This window comes from Lepisosteus platostomus, chromosome 19 (genome assembly GCF_059453375.1).
Source record: "Lepisosteus platostomus isolate fLepPlt1 chromosome 19, fLepPlt1.hap1, whole genome shotgun sequence".
Classification (NCBI taxonomy): domain Eukaryota; kingdom Metazoa; phylum Chordata; class Actinopteri; order Semionotiformes; family Lepisosteidae; genus Lepisosteus; species Lepisosteus platostomus.
The window spans coordinates 5,460,702-5,476,682 of NC_142629.1; the positions used below are offsets into that span (position 1 = coordinate 5,460,702).

The window sequence follows — 15,981 nt, forward strand, 5'->3', positions numbered from 1 at the left end:
ACTCGAGGTTGCTTGTTTTTATGAATGTGAGATATGTGAAGGATATAAAATGTTTCCTTCACTTATAACAGTGCTATTGATAGTTCTGCTGTCAAAACGAAGGAGAAAATCAGAACCAGTTTCCCCATTGCTGCCCCTGTGCAGTAATCTAAGACTCCCTCACGTGTAGCTTTTTAAGACATTCTAGATTTAATGTTCTTAGGAGAGGAAGACGACTGTCTCTGAATCATATGAAACCCTTTCAAACTTGAGTTGACATTTCCTTATTACTTTGTGCGTTTTGGGGGATATTTCCTGCACTGCTAAAACCCACAGGGTGTGGCAACACTCCTGATCTTTCCCCCTGCGCACCTGTGATGGTGAGGATTATGGCTCCGATGATCATAACGAACGTCTGCAGTGTGTCGGTGTAAATCACTGCAGCCAGGCCACCTGCGGGATCAGAGCCACAGTGAGGAGAACAGCCGATAGAAAAACAACAAAACACTGAAAGAAGAGCCTGGTCGAAAACGTTGTCATTGGCATCAAGGCTGAAGGAAGGAGACTGACCTGCAATGGTATAGAGAGCTGTCACCACCAGCATCAGCACCGTGGACAGATAAAGATTCCATCCCAGGCAGACCTGGACAAACAGCGCACCTGAGTAGAGGTCTGTCTGCAGGGGAGGAAGGAACATAGAGTCACGGGACAGTAAGGCTCTGTCACAAGGCACAAGGTCAGCCAGACTCCAGAATTAAAATGATCTGATCTACAGTGCTAGGATTCCTCCTTATAGGACTCGGGTGAGCAAATCATGTGTAGAGCACTGCAGAGTAGTTGTACACCCTTTTGATTTGGCAAAAGATAGCAATAACCCAGTCGTTCTAAATGCAAGGTCACTGAGACATGCAGCTCTCCTGTATTGAGTATGTGTTTGTGCATGTAAATGATCACAGCATATAGCACAAGGATTTAATTGTATGTCAGCTACAAAAATGCATTTTCTTGACAAGATTGCATTAATCTATCAATGTTCCACACAGTGTACCTTCAGAAACGGTAAACAGCAATCCTCTTGATTATAATTTACATCCTGTAGTGTGAGAAGCTTAAACATTTGGATATGAAAATTATAAGATTATAAACAGTGCTGAAAGACAGCCTGCCAAGATTACCACTGTCTTATAAATGGGATGCCAACCAAAAAGAAAGGTAAGACTAAACTCTTGACCCGAAATGTGAGCACACTGGTTCCAATGAGATGATGCTGTGTGCACATCAGCAAAATAGCTTTTAAGAAGCAGTGTGGATGCGTGCGATGCACAAGTAGCTTTCCCAGAAAATCACAGGGAGATTCCTTATGCTCCTCAACCTGTACCTCAGTCTGTCTCAAAAGACGGAAAGTAACAGAGAAATATTTTGGACTGCAGTACCTTGATTCTAATGGAGAACAGGAAGATCTTAGTTTAAACATGCCTGGTGGAATGCAAATATGGGTAATGCCGACATATAAAGCAATTAAACCCTCAGATTTCCCTTACACCTTCTTGTAGCATCCTGAAAGTCCACTCCGCTGGTAGTTCTGCCTCCTGCATTTTGTCTCATAAGAAATGGATGCTCGTAAAAATAAATAATTTGTTACTAAGTTACAGAACTGGAACTCCCAGTTCACACAGTCTTGTTCAAGGCGAACTGAACAACTGCCGTCTGACAGGAGTTTGTGTGAGAGCTGCAAAGAAACAGGGTGACAATCTTGTAGTGAGAGGTCCATCCCCCTCACATTCAGCCTCAAACCACAGTTTCCACACAGAACCACTGCAGAGCCTGGAAATAACTATTCGACGTACAGCACACCTACGTCATTACAGCAGTTTTACCCTTACTGTCAAACCGGCTACAGAAAGGCCATGCCTGTATACAACACTAACGCAATGTTTGTAACTGAATCTCCTAACCCGCGACTGATGAGAAAGAGGAAGTTCCCGAAGCCAAGAAACCAGCCATGTGACTGAAGTGCCCCTTCTGAAACTCTTGGGATCTGTTTGCAACAACGGTCATGTGGGCGAATCAGACATCAGAAGAAATGCCCTGGCACCTATCGGGGCAGAGCACCCTAAAAAGGAGAGAAACTCCTTCGCCCGTGATGATGATCTAGGACACAGCGTGGAGGTGTTTCTCCAGACGTGCTGCGACACACTCCAGCTCTCTTTCATCGCTCCTTGGTTAAATTACAGACGTGATAAGTGGGTTAAAAGCAGCTGAGACACTGAGCCTCGGGCTACCTGGCAGGCACGCCGAGTGAGGGTTTGGATTCCTCTGCTGAGCAGGCAAGTCTGGGTGGGTAAACCCCCCGCCTGTAAAGATGATCCATTTACTGGTGCGTTTTCCTGCACAGCAAGACAGCAGCACCACTGTCGGGACCAGGGCCAGAGGCTTTGTGATATGGGGGGGGTTTGATCTGGGCAAAGGAGAGGAAAAAAAAAAACAGCGCAGAGCCTCTGTGGAGCGAACACCGAGGCGGCAAGTGACATGCGACGGCTCGTCTCAGTTCTCGTTCCCACCATGAGTGTGACCCCTGTTTGCTCCATCTCTGGCCGTGCAGAGGGGCTGCAGCTACCCCGCTTCCTCTTTTCTCAAAGGAAATTCCATTCCATAGGCGCTGCAAGCACTCACACACCCACCTCCAAAATGTTTGATCAGGTTATTGTTAAAGCAATAGTAGGGGTAAACATGCATTTACTTTGTTCCTGTTTGGTAGATCACCACCGATAAGTAACGATTGTCTTTTCCTGGGCTCCGTAGGCAACATATCTGACTGTTCCTCATTATTCAGTTAATGTGTCTTTTAATGACCTGTCAGAATGAAATGGCAATAATAGGTTGGCTGCAAGCGAGCAAACTTAGCAGGAGATATGTCCAGTATTACTGAGTATTACTTAAAATCACCCCTGCAGAAAAGAAATCAGCCCTCCACTGGACTTCTGGTTTCGAACGCATGAACAATCTGTCACCGCAAAATAAGGAACACAAAGTGTGAGAGCAATACTTTCCACTAAGAAAAATAAAGTGCGGTTAGGTGCATGGAGATTCTTTTTCCACTGGATATCAAAGACACCGTAAATACTGTAACTTCATTAACAGCACTGCAAAGGCAAAGGAACACCTGCTTAACAACAGCACAAAGCCTGCATTCAGTCAATGAAGGTAATTGGGGCAGAGAAATGCTTTGTATGTGGTAATACATTATAAGAGGAGCACCCTAATCGTGAAAGTTTGGTACACATGCATCTCACTATGCAAGTGTCCCAGCTCCACTACTACTTTAAATTACATAGTTGATGCTGTTACTCGAGATCACTTAACATGTTCTACATTAAGGCTTGAAGATGTAAATACATTGTGAGCTCCTCTCCTGAAACTCTTTATTTTGAGGTTAATTCTCAATGGAGGGTTATCTTGTTTCGAACATAAAAGAGCTTGAACAGAACTAATGTTTCATTTTTACTGTTACGGCCATATACATTGACGATATCCACTCATGGCTTGCACTGGAGAGATCATATGATTTTGTTCCAGGTACGCTCAGGAGACCCTATATTCGTGAAAAAAACAAACCAGCTTCTGCCGTTGTCCACTTACTCTGAAGGGAACTGAAGCACTGTCACCTGAGTTACAGGATCTGAATGCTCTGTGCAGTGATACTCAGATCTCCTGAGTCTAGGAGGGGCCCAAAACTGGAGAGTGTTTCAGGGGTTGATGAATAATGAGGCAGTTCTGTTTGGTGGGTTGTGTGGAGACCTGGCTCATTCCGTCCCGGTAATTCTATCACTGTGAGAACAACTCTTTTTTTAAAACAAAAAAATGCAGTGCAGTACAGCATATTGCCACAGGTGAAAGGAGGAGAGGAGAAAATGGAAAGGCACGAGGGGCCCTTCAGTCTATCCAACCTGTTGGTCAGTTAGGAGTCAATTGATCCAAAGATCTGATGCCGCTGTTTTGTGAAATAAACCAGGGTATCAGCTCCAACATCATGGCTGGATAGCTTGTTCCATACCCCCACAACCTTTTGTGTAAATGTCCCGTTCTCAGTTTTACAAGCAATTTCCTGGTAATTAACACTTGTGTCATCTGGCTCAAGTTCCACCGTTCAGTCGAAAGGATCCCACAGAGTTCGTTGCGTCACATTTTGAGGTAACTAAACGCAGGGTCTTCCCTTTGCTGACATTGAAATGAAAAGCACTGGCAAGGATGAAGTGAAAAGGTCAGACACGCCTGGCCCTACATCTGCTGTGTGGATTTGAATCATTAGTTAGGAGTCTAACTTCTCAATTTCCTGTTAGGGTTCATTTCCAGCACAAATTGCAGAACTTGCTAATCGTGCATGACATCTAGGAGATCAGCGTTTACAGTATGTTGGGAAATCCCAAAACCTAAGGAGGCTTTCAAATTTACTTAGCAATTTAATACTTGCCTTTTCTTGTCTTTCCTCCAAAGTGCTGTTTTTCCCCTGTGTTGGCATGTCTGCACCCCACGCATATTAGGCACACCCAGAGCAGCGAACAACACAGGCAGTAAGATGAATAATAACTTCCTAGCTGAATTTAAATAGAGATTATCTGCTGTAGTCAGACAGACAATTCAGACATTGTTCTACAGCTTACAGGCCAGCGAGAACGTTTTTTTTTTTTGTATGAACGCACAATATAATTTTGCCCTGCGTTTTACAGCTACAAATATCAACATACAGAATCACTCTTAGCACCTCGAAATCACAGCGGAAGAGATGGACTGCAGCCTGCTGTTGGACGACCCTGGATGATAGGGACAGCTGATGGAAAGTTGACTGGGCCTGTTAGCTAGACCTCTGAGCTGTACTGTCAGGGTGGGGCATCTGTCAACCGGCTTTACAGCTGAGCTAAAACGCCAAACAAACCCATCCGTCGCCAAAAACAAAAACACTCACTACCGGAAACCGTCCCAGCTCCCATCATTCCCCTTCGGGAACAGTCGCCCACCATCATGTTATTCCTGATTTACCACAGTGCTTTGCTCCAGCTACAGCACTGGAACGAATATCAAAACTGCCATCTTTGCTTTACTCCCTATCCATAACACCACATAACAGTGCTGTAAGAAGGTCTAGATTCATGCTTGTTCAGAAAGATTTACATGCCAGTATGTATGAATAGACGTCATTAAAAACATGAGGTTTATTAGCATTATTTTGAAGACCCCCCCCCCCCCTAGTCTCTTGGGCCTCTGAGGCCGACAAGTATTGTTCTTGGTCGCCATGGAAACCCTACCGTGTCAGGGCGGACCAAGGAGAGCTGCCAGGCTTAACTGTCTACTGATTACTTCCCGAACACAAATGGTGTTTGGCTTCTGTTTGTCTCGGCCACTGAAACAAAGCGCAGGGTGACTAACCGCTGTCGACCCCAGTCACCAAGACAGCGCCTGGGGAGCAAGCGACAAACTGTCATGCCACAACAAACGCACACCCACAGGCTTCTCATCTGCTGTTAATTCACTGACGGAGGCTGCCTCTTAGCTTAGCATTGTTTATCATGTTGTCCCCTGGAAGGCCGTGCATCAAACAAGTATGTTCCAATCTGTGTGCCTTTACCCCGCCTGGTTTTCACCTGAGAACGTTCCTCTTGGATTTCAAATCGTGAAACCGTCTGTTGTCTGCGACGTTCTGCATTCGCCAGATGAGACAGGTGGAGTGACAACTGACAACACCACACATCTGCAGGACAGCGGTCACCTGCAGGGGTCAGTGCTGTGCAGCCAGCCCCAGCAACGCTACCGGACGTCCATCACTGGGGTGCTCTCCCATCCATCCAGGTCATTTATGGACAGGCGGTGCTTGAGGAAAGCTCTATGCATCATCAAAGACCCCACACACTCCAGCTACAGACTGTTTGACCCTCTAGCATCTGGGAAACGGTACCGGAGCATCCGGACCCGGACTACCAGACTGAGAAACAGTTTTTACCCCCGCAATATCAAACTATTAAACTCCCAGCCTCTCTCACCTACGATCTGAACCTCTCTTTATCAAAACTCAAACACACATTGAAATCTACCTCTACCTCATATCAAGAAGCACACTCCCCATAGTTTTCTATCCTTTATTTAATTCTGTTGAATGTATGATTTTGCACATCTGATGTTGTTTTTGCACATTACCTGTTACCTTTTGTTGTTTTGCACCCTGCCTGTTGTCTCTGTCTTTCTTTTCTTATACAATTGTATTGGGCTTTTTTTTTGTACTGCTTACCGTCTGAGAGCTAGCTCAATAACATTTCGTTATACCATATACCCGTGTACGAGTATAATGACACACTTGAACACGCCCCCGGCCACAGATGTGCTCGGCTCCTGGCCTCAGACCGCTAGCGGCACAGCTCCTGGCCAAAGCGAAGGGTTTTTACCCAGAGAACCCTGCCGCGGAGACCGTGCTCACCGAGATCTTGGTGAAGACGGACAGCAGCAGCGACAGGGCCGACAGATACATCCGGATCCTCTCTCCCCCGAAGCGCCTCCCCAGGTACTCTGGCATGGTGACAATCTGCACGCAACGGAGTAGAGAACAGCGCGTCAGCTCCTACCACGCAGCAGGCCAGCGGCGTGGAGCGGCAGTCAGGCTTCTGGACTCGTAGGTGACAAGAGTAGAGGAGTTTAGGGCCATCCGTATGTATGTGTATATTGGAATTCCTATTCTCGCCAATCTCTCAGGACATGCACAGCACAGCAGACAATACAGTGTGACAGTACATTACAAAACGGTACATAATAAACAGAGATAGGACATACAGGCAACGAACAACCAGAACAACAAAAATTCCTGGTAGAGAACAATAAATACATGGTATCCCAAGTCAAAAGTGCAATAGTTCAGAGGGGCACTGAGTTCTGAGGCAACTATACAGTGAGCTGTTCATCACACACCCTGCCATAGGGTAAAAGCTGTTCTTAAGCCTAGTGGTCTGCGCTTTAATAATAATAATAATTGCTTACACTTATATAGCGCTTTTCTGGACACTCCACTCAAAGCGCTTTACAGGAAATGGGGATCCCCTCCACCACCACCAGTGTGTAGCCCCACCTGGATGATGTGACGGCAGCCATAGTGCGCCAGAACGCTCACCACACACCAGCTATCAGTGGGGAGGGGAGCAGAGTGATGAAGCCAGTTCATAGATGGGGATTATTAGGAGGCCATGATTGGTAAGGGCCAATGGGAAATTTGGCCAGGACGCCGGGGTTACACCCCTACTCTTTTCGAGAAACGCCCTGGGATTTTTAATGACCACAGAGAGTCAGGACCTCGGTTTTCCGTCTCATCCGAAGGACGGCGCCTGTTTACAGTATAGTGTCCCCGTCACTATACTGGGGCATTAGGACCCACATGGACTGCAGGGTGAGCGCCCCCTGCTGGCCCCACTAACACCTCTTCCAGCAGCAACCTTAGTTTTTCCCAGGAGGTCTCCCATCCAATGGGAGGTGGTGGTGGTGGTGGTGAACCCTTCATAAGTGGAAGGTTGCGAGTTTGAATCCCAGGTGAGAGAGAGACTGCTGTTGTACCCTTGGCAGAGGTATATTATAGGGAGGTGGATTGCTCCAGTAAAAATACCCATCTGAATAAAAGGCTAACCCCTTTCTCTCTTTTTAGCCAAAGCTGTTGCTATAAAGCAGACAACCCATATCCTCCCCCAGTGAAGAGCATAGTCATTCTGCACCAGCAACCCTGCTGCCAGCGGATCAGACGGAGGAGTGAGAAAACTGCTTCATCATAGCAAATTACATGACTCACCTTAGGCTGATAACAGCATTTCATTAAGCTCCAAAAGGTTAATTAACTGTTATTAAATCCGCGCACTAACCAAAATTCATTTTCTACTGTTTTTTTTTCTTCTCTAAGAAGCATTTCCATCACGCATTGAAAGTGAATCAGCACTAGACCGGAATGTGCAATGAGACAAGATTGAAACAAACGTTCAAACCGATGTGGATAAGCGCTTACGCGAATTTAAGCGACATGAGGAACTAAACTAAAACTAAGCAGAGAAGAAAAGCCCCCCTCTCCCAACACTGTCCCCCGATTTCCCGGCTGACTCGCGGAGCCGGGACAGCCCAGGATTTCGGGAGCCGATCAGGATCAAGCCGGAGCTGTGGGGGAGACGCCACACTCACCCCAGAGGAGACGTACACGGGGACAAACACCCACGCCAGCGCCAGCAGCACATAGGTGGCCTGGGACAATGACAAGAAGACAAGTATACGAGCTGAAAAACTGGATCTCTTAACGCTTATTACAATGTGCCATCTTCTATTTAGCTACGCATTTCAATGCTCTTAGCTTTCGGGGGGGTTGTTCATTTCGGCGCCTATGCTGGATCCCCTCAACACTCCCAACCTTTCCATCACTAGAAAAAAAAAAGCAATTTGAAAAATCATTGTAATGTTAATAAGGCGCTAAGAGCAGGATTAACAGTTCCTTAAAATCCACCAGTGCCTTCTTATTAATAAGAAAACGTTTAACACTGAGGAGGTACGTGTCTTCGGTGATACTTAGCCAGGGTTTGCTCTGGATCCCCTGCTCTATCGTACCATAGTTAATGTCAGGGCTGTGACCGGAGAGCATTAGACTGCAGGAGGAGACTGGGGCTCGGAAGGAGTTAATGAGGCTGGCCAGCACGACAAACGAACCCTGTCCTGCCTTTCTCAAAAAGCATGTTTTCCCATTTCTCTTTCCAGCAAACGCCCGCGAGTGTCACCCCACTCATTCCCACGGTCCAACCCGCAATGACTATAACACGGCGCTCACTGCCCTCTGCTGGGCATTGTTAGAAGTGCGAGGGCCAACTTTCATCTTTAGGCTTCATTTTTTTTTTTAAATAGCTGCTCACATCCTTTAGAAAGTGAGTAATTCCTCCACAGCTGTTGTGCAACCTCTTCCTCTGGCTGTTTTGAAGGAAACGTTAAATCACACCAGTTTAGTGGCTGAATTATTACAGAACTGATGCAAGACGGGATGATCTTGCTGACTGGTCAGACAGACAGGAAGGGCATGGTAGAGTGGGAAGTCAAGAACAGCTGCAGTCTGGGACAGCAACCCTGATCCTAGACTGCAGCACTGGCTTTTATCCACTCTTGGATTTGAACTGATCAGGAGAGTAGACTCAGATCAGCTTGCTTTTCTGGTAAGATGGCTCTAAAATGTGCCACAATCTGGTACTTCATGACCCGGGGTGTGTAACCCTCCCCGAGAGAGTTTCAAGCACCATTCTTCCAGAAATAGGGTGGGGGGGGAGAAAGAGAAAACACTTACGTTCCACTCGAACCCGGCCACCGCGATGCCCCCCGCGGCCCCGGTGCCGGCCAGCCCGATGAAGAGTCCCGAGCCCTCGCTGCTGGCAAAGAGAGACGCCCCAATCTGAGGGGAGAGGGACGACACAGCCACACGGCCTTACACAGACAGACAGGGAGAGAAACAGCTCACCCGCAGCATTGCAGTCGATGCCATTTCAGGTTTCCTGCGCAGCAGGGTGCAGTTCTCGGAGGTCACGGCTCTTCAATGCTTCCTAAAGTCTGTTTTCGCCCGTTTGTGCGTGTACAGACGGGAGCAGAACTGAAAAGCCGGCACACATTCGCTTTTCACTGCGATCATGACCGTTTCTGCCCTAGCCTCCAACTCATCAAAACTGAAATTTCATAAAACCGCTCTAGAAAGGGCGTCTTGCTCTCATCTCTTGCTTGAGTAGTGTTATGACAAACATCACACAACACTGCATTCCAGGAGCGCATATCTACAGACTGATACTGCTACCCTTATACAGAAAGACTAGGGAAACACTGGATCATTCTACAGTTTGTTGCAAAGTTAAGACACGGTGAGATATAAATGCACACAGATGTGGGAACTCTGTCTCAGCAGTGTGTGTATGTGTTTAAACAGGCAGATAGCACAATGTGTCTGGGAGAGTATGATTTGTCAGTCCACAAATGCAAAGGCTCTGTCCACACATGCATGCATGCTTTTTAAAGTACACCCACAGCACAACTCACCGGCCACCACGCCATGTCTCTCCCGGCCAGGAAGTACCCACTGAGCGTGTTCCTGCTGACCCTGCAGGAGGACTGACAGGGCAAAGGTCATGAGCAGCAGGCCATTGGAGGTACATCCTCAAGAACCCCACCGCAGGGTATCCCCCTGTACTTCCTTAATGGACCCCAAGGAGCAGAACAACCAGATTCCCGTTATTCCAAATAGGTTAAACTAAGACAGTCTGAAGTTTCAGAAGGAAACTTGCATTTTTAAATCTAACAAATTGTTACGTTAACATCTTTGGCAAGAACAAAGCACCCATTTTCATCACGTGGTGAAAGTTGAACTGTGAACTCGTTCAGTTTAGCATACAGAGGGCTCTGGGCTTTGTTGGAACTGCTTTGCCATGGTTTACATCTCATATAATAGAGCAGGTGTTCAAACTGGGCATTACAGCTCGTCAGTAAGGCAGTCATGTCTGGTGTCGTTGATCTTATACTTTACAGGAATTATTAGTTTATTCCTCATGAAGCAATAATTTCCATACGAGTTCCCGTTCATATGAAACCTGGCGTTAATCAAGGACTAGCCACCACTACTGAAAACTTTTTTCATATCGGCCCTCCAAAGACCAAAGTTATGCTGACCGACTCGCCTTTGCAACTGTCAATCTAGGCATGACTGTTGGAGATGTTGGAATAAATCCAAGTATAGTTACTCAAATCAGGTGTCTTGGTGTCATCTTTGATCCAGTTTTTGCATTTAAAGTTGATGCTTGCAATGCTACGAGGGATTCTTTAAAAAAAAAAAAATTCCATCTCATTGCTCGTATCCATTCATGCCCCTCGGAAGGTAAAGTTGAAAAGCTCATGCAAGCTTCGTCCTTTTACTGGTTAAGACTGTTGCAAGGCCATGTTTTCTGGTGTATTCAAACATGTTTTAAGTTGCACCGTTTTTAGAACTCCGCTGTTTGGATGTGAAGTTCAATTAAAATCGCAGAACACATTTCACCTGTTTCAGCTTGCGTGCATCGGCTCCCTGTTAATTTCAAAATACAATTCAAACTGCTTCTGAGGATCCTGAGCAGACTGAAAGGTTTGGCTCTTGACTGCATCATTCAGCTATTAACCCCACGTTTACCTCGATGCTGTATGGTTATTTGGAATCTGGTGCTCTTTCAGTGTAGAATATTAGATTTAGAACAGGATTATTTACATCCACAATGATGTGGAATCTCTCAGCCTATGTGAGTTACTGTAAGTTAGTCGGCACTTTTGAAATGTCGTCTTTAAACTCCCCTTTATACATTATGTCATTTCTTAATTTACCTGTCAGCTGTAAATACCTTTATTGTTTTTCCCTAAATGTCCTTTTACTGTGAAGTGCCTTTACATGCTCATGGAGGCCCTGTACAGAATAAAGATTGGCATGAAATGTCATAGGGGCACATTTGCGCTGAGTTTGTGCATCTGTGTCTGACAGTCTTAAGATCCCTGTTCTTAATGTCTCTGGCGTTGGAACCTGAGCCCCTCTTGTTCTTCCTGGTGTCTGGTATTTCTCACACAACGCGCCAGAGGAATTCAGAGCAGTCAGTGGTACAGTCGAGCATGTGCCACAGAATGATGCCTTTCTGGTATATCTGCAGGCTGGCCTCCCAATGCGAGGAAGCATGCAAGGAAGAATTCATTCACCTGTATCTGATTCCACAGTGTGGCATTTACATTTCTCTTTAAAAAAAATGGGTCTAGACAAGATAATAAGTGATTGTGTAAGACTCCTGACAAGACAGACTGCCTCTTAGTCAATAGAAGGACGGTACTGTAAGTGTGCAAATGAAGATCGCTGGCCAAAGGCTTGTGCATCACTGCTGAGGTTAGAGAGTTTTTGGCATACTTAAATCAAATTATGACATGCTGCGTCTTCCTCAAACTGACTCCTCCCTGTGGTTTTGCTTTAAGCATCAACAGAGGAGGAATTCTTTTCATCCCACTGCTTAAAGCTGTACCAACAGGCAGCATTTTGGCACAGTGTGACTCACTTCACATTTCAGTTTAATCTCTGCCCCCAGTCAGGCTGCGATTCTCAGAAACCTCAGAAGCACACCGAGATCCTTCCATTTTCATTAAACAAGAACACCCATTTAACATTTCTTCAAATTCCGAAAGCAAGTTGAGTAACTGCCCTGCAGAAAAAAAAAACGTAGTACAGACTGCTTTCAATCAACCATTGTGTGCTCGTCAGCCAGTAAAACTCCAATTTCATTGCCAGCAACTACTGCTGCTGCACACTGTAATGCTGTCCATTTCAGAAATAAACTTTGATTTGATTTGAAGGGGTAGCAGTTAGGAAGCCAAAGGAGAATTTATGATTTATACAAAAGCCAAACTACATCGCCATGATTAAAAACAGCAGTAAAAAAAAAAAGACTTTCACAAGAACTATGACCCCCAGTTATCTTGGAATGTCTGCGTGGTTAATCTGCAGTCACCTGCGACATTTGGGTATCCATGAAAAAGCGGAATAATTTCAATAGGTGAAAAAATGCTGGTTGCTGGGTCATTACAACCAATAGCCCAAAAGCATGGCCAACAAAAGGTAAGGATTGTTTAAACAGGGCGTGAAAGAGTCATCACATCCCTGGTACAGTATGTTGTTAAACAGAAGTTAATTTCACAGAAATGAGGTACAAGCATAGAGTAAAACTATATGGCTCAAACAGACTTAGGAACTGTCACAGTTTAACAATAGTAGAGATGGTTACAAGTCTCCAAATTCAAAAGTCAGTCTGAACACTGCATAATGACATGGGCACATTTGTACTAAGGTTGTGATCATACTATTCATGGGATTCTTAATAGAGCAGAAATATTTTGACAATTATTTTTTCCCCACCTAAACCCAGTTGTCCAAGAGCTGGTGTTTTCTTGCCTGATCTAAACATTTTGCTGTCGGAGCTTTTTAAAACTCCAGAAGCAGATTTTTCGTTTCCAGTACCTGTATCGGCATGAGGACGTTGGGCACAAAACCCGGTCAAAAGCCTAATAACGTCTCCTGTTTTTTTAAAACAGACTGGCGGCCAACAATTAGCTCAGAGAAGAACAAGAGAAGGATCTTACCCAGATGCCCACGGCCACGTTGAGCAGGAAATAGGCCCCTATGACGATGATGTCGGAGATGCTGAAGGACTGGGACAGGGCAAAGAAGGTTGTGGTGGAGTTGGAGTCCATGTCTGCTCTCTTGCGGATCCCCAACTGGTCTGGACACTGAGACCGCAGGCGGTCGGCAGTGAGAGACGAGAGGTGGAGGAGCTTGTGGGTGGTGGGGGGAGGCAAGGTGCTGCTAAAATTGATGATTAAACACATCAGCTTAATGAAGCACCAGCATTCACAGAAATGAGGACTGCTGTGCTTTATGAAATGCAACACGTCCCGCACTGAACAGGGCCTGAACAGACAGCTGGGATGAAAACAACTCCGACAAACTGCGTGTGTGACAGGGAAAGAGAACCCTTTTCCCGTGATCTCAGACTACACATGAAGAACCTCAAATCACTGGAGAAAAAGCCTTCATCATTCTCTTTAGGACCTTTACTTTAATTACAATCATCTTCTCGTTTGCAAAGCAAAATCCAGCCCCTTGGGAGTCTCTCCTTTCCTTCTCCCAGTGTCACTGACAGACCCAAAAGAGAGACTTAAACATTATTTCGCCTTCATTCCCTGCTCTGCGTGCGTGCCACGCGCTCAAGTCAACACGCAATGGAGAAGAGGTTTAAGATGACAAACACCCCTTAGCATTCAAAGGGATTGACAATCACAGCAGGAGCTCATTAAATCCATGTAGCATAGGGGAGATAAGTTATTAATCGGATTGTTACAGGCTGTTTTACATTTCCTGCATAACCATCACTTATCAACTGGAGTCAAGTAGCGTATAATCCTCTGGTTACACTGTAACGCACTGCGTAGTGCCGTGCCACAGCCTGGGCTTGAAATCGTCACTGAAGCTGACGATGATCAACAGAACAGCACTTGGGGATTAACAGTGGACACAGAATGCAAACAGTGTTGGCAACCACTTTCAGATTGATCCACAACGCTGCTCCCAAGAGAGGCAGGACTGACCTGCCCATCCAGACTTGGGAAAGCTTGAAACTTTCCTCGCAGTTTTGATCAGAGCCTGACAATCCCGATGGCGTAATTGCCCCGCAGGGGGCCCCCCGCTGCCAAGGAGACATACCAGCGCCTTAAAACCAAATTCTGGAGCACTGCGAAGATGAAAAAACAGACAAACAACAGCTGGGCTGCTCTACTCTGGCAGGCAGCTCATTAGGGCTCGAAGGGCCGTCTCTCATGTTTGCACACTGGTTCCCGTCTCCAGCAGGTAACCAGGTGAACAGAAAGGGGCCGTTCACAAGCCACGTGGCAGCCGGAGTGACTGGAAGAGACGTGCGGGCAGCAAATGAGGCGAAAGAGAGAGAGAGACAAACTGCAAGATCGCCAACGCGTCCCGTTATAAGACACAGATCCCTCATGGACGGATCCCCGACTGTCTTTCAGCAGCCAACATCTCCGACATGCTTCCTGCGCACACAGGAGTCCAGCGCTTTCCCCACCTTCCGTCTGCTGAAGGTTAAGGTAGCCCATCAGCCCCCTGGTCTGCCGACCCAGCTCGAGACTGAAACTCTCCAATTCAGATTGCATGGTCAGCTCCCGGCCAGGTGCAACAGATGGCACGGGTCAGGTTTTCCGAGGGAGGTGATGAAACCGTGTTCAGTTCACTCGCTGTGTACCTGCTCCTCAGGCCAGATGGCGCTGGCTGCTTCACTGACGTCAGGCTCAATTGATCGGGCAAGGGGGTGTAATTAGCGTCCTTCTCAGCTGCAAACTGGAACAGGCCCACGGAGAGCGATAGCCAGTCCAGTGCTTTTCCTCTAGGCAACCCAGGCGGCTCCTAACAGGTTTTGATGATTCAGCAACGAACCAATTAAAAACGGGATTGATCTAATGGGTTAAACACACATCCGCTATGCAGTGTTTGTTACACAGGAGTGCTGAGCTTTACTGAATCAGTGTCCATGAGCTGTCCATTACCAGAGTCAACACCTCCACACCTTTGTCACCTTATCCAAATACACCTTATCATTTACAAGCATCCAGGAGTAAGTATCAATCCCACAGGTAACCTAGCTGGACAAAGCGCTTAAGAGACCAAGCTTACGTGAATTATCAGGGGTGCCAGAACTGACAGATCAGAAGAGATATTTATTGTCCTGTGTGGAAGTCATGAGGTTATGAGTGATCAGCTGAAAGTTATTAAATTGATGTTTTGCTTGATCGATGACAACCTAAAAAGGCACGGGCCTTTGTTTTGCGTCTTAATTATTCCAGTCTGACAATCTAAACCCTACCCCAACACAAAAAAAACCCATATGAATTAACAGATCATAAATTCATTCTCTGGGATCTGTCAGGAGAAGAGCAACGAGATACATCCTAAGGGATAACAGAATGTCCTATACCGACCTGAACTGAACCTTTTTACTCCTGAATAGAAAAGCCTGAGGAAACCAAATGCAAATTAGTAGTCAAACTCCTCAAAAGCATGGACAAAAAACAAACAGTGAAACAAACCAGAGGACACAAGAAGTTACATGGAAGTGTATTTCTAACCAACAACAGGAGGGTTATGGGAGCCTGGAACAAGCTGTCCAGCCATGTTGTTGAAGCAGATACCCTGGCTTCTTTCAAGACACAGCTGGCAAGATCCTTGGATCAATCACGAACTACCAGACATGCTGGCTGGACTGAAAAGCTTCCTCGCATTTGTAGCCTTATGTTCATTATCCAGTCTTATCCAGCAAAGCTCATTGAGGGGTACCCGAAGACAAGACAGTACAGTAACACCACATCAAGAGATGATCTTTCACAAACAGGGCGTGAACAGGTCCAGAA

The 15,981-nt window shown here is 46.2% G+C and overlaps 1 protein-coding gene across 1 annotated transcript in view; it reads right to left on the reverse strand.

Annotated features, from left to right (window-relative positions):
• Positions 1-15,931, reverse strand: part of slc5a10 (solute carrier family 5 member 10) — a 40,351-nt gene extending 24,420 nt beyond the window's left edge. Inside the window, exons 1-7 of the mRNA XM_088612688.1 lie at positions 13,147-15,931; positions 10,051-10,122; positions 9,314-9,418; positions 8,176-8,235; positions 6,446-6,550; positions 550-655; positions 352-432 (exon numbers count right to left, since the gene is read on the reverse strand). Of these exons, the coding sequence (XP_088468814.1) occupies positions 352-432; positions 550-655; positions 6,446-6,550; positions 8,176-8,235; positions 9,314-9,418; positions 10,051-10,122; positions 13,147-13,392 (775 nt within the window). The 5' untranslated portion in view covers positions 13,393-15,931. The remainder of the gene's footprint in view (positions 1-351; positions 433-549; positions 656-6,445; positions 6,551-8,175; positions 8,236-9,313; positions 9,419-10,050; positions 10,123-13,146) is intronic.
• Positions 15,932-15,981: the final 50 nt, after the last annotated feature.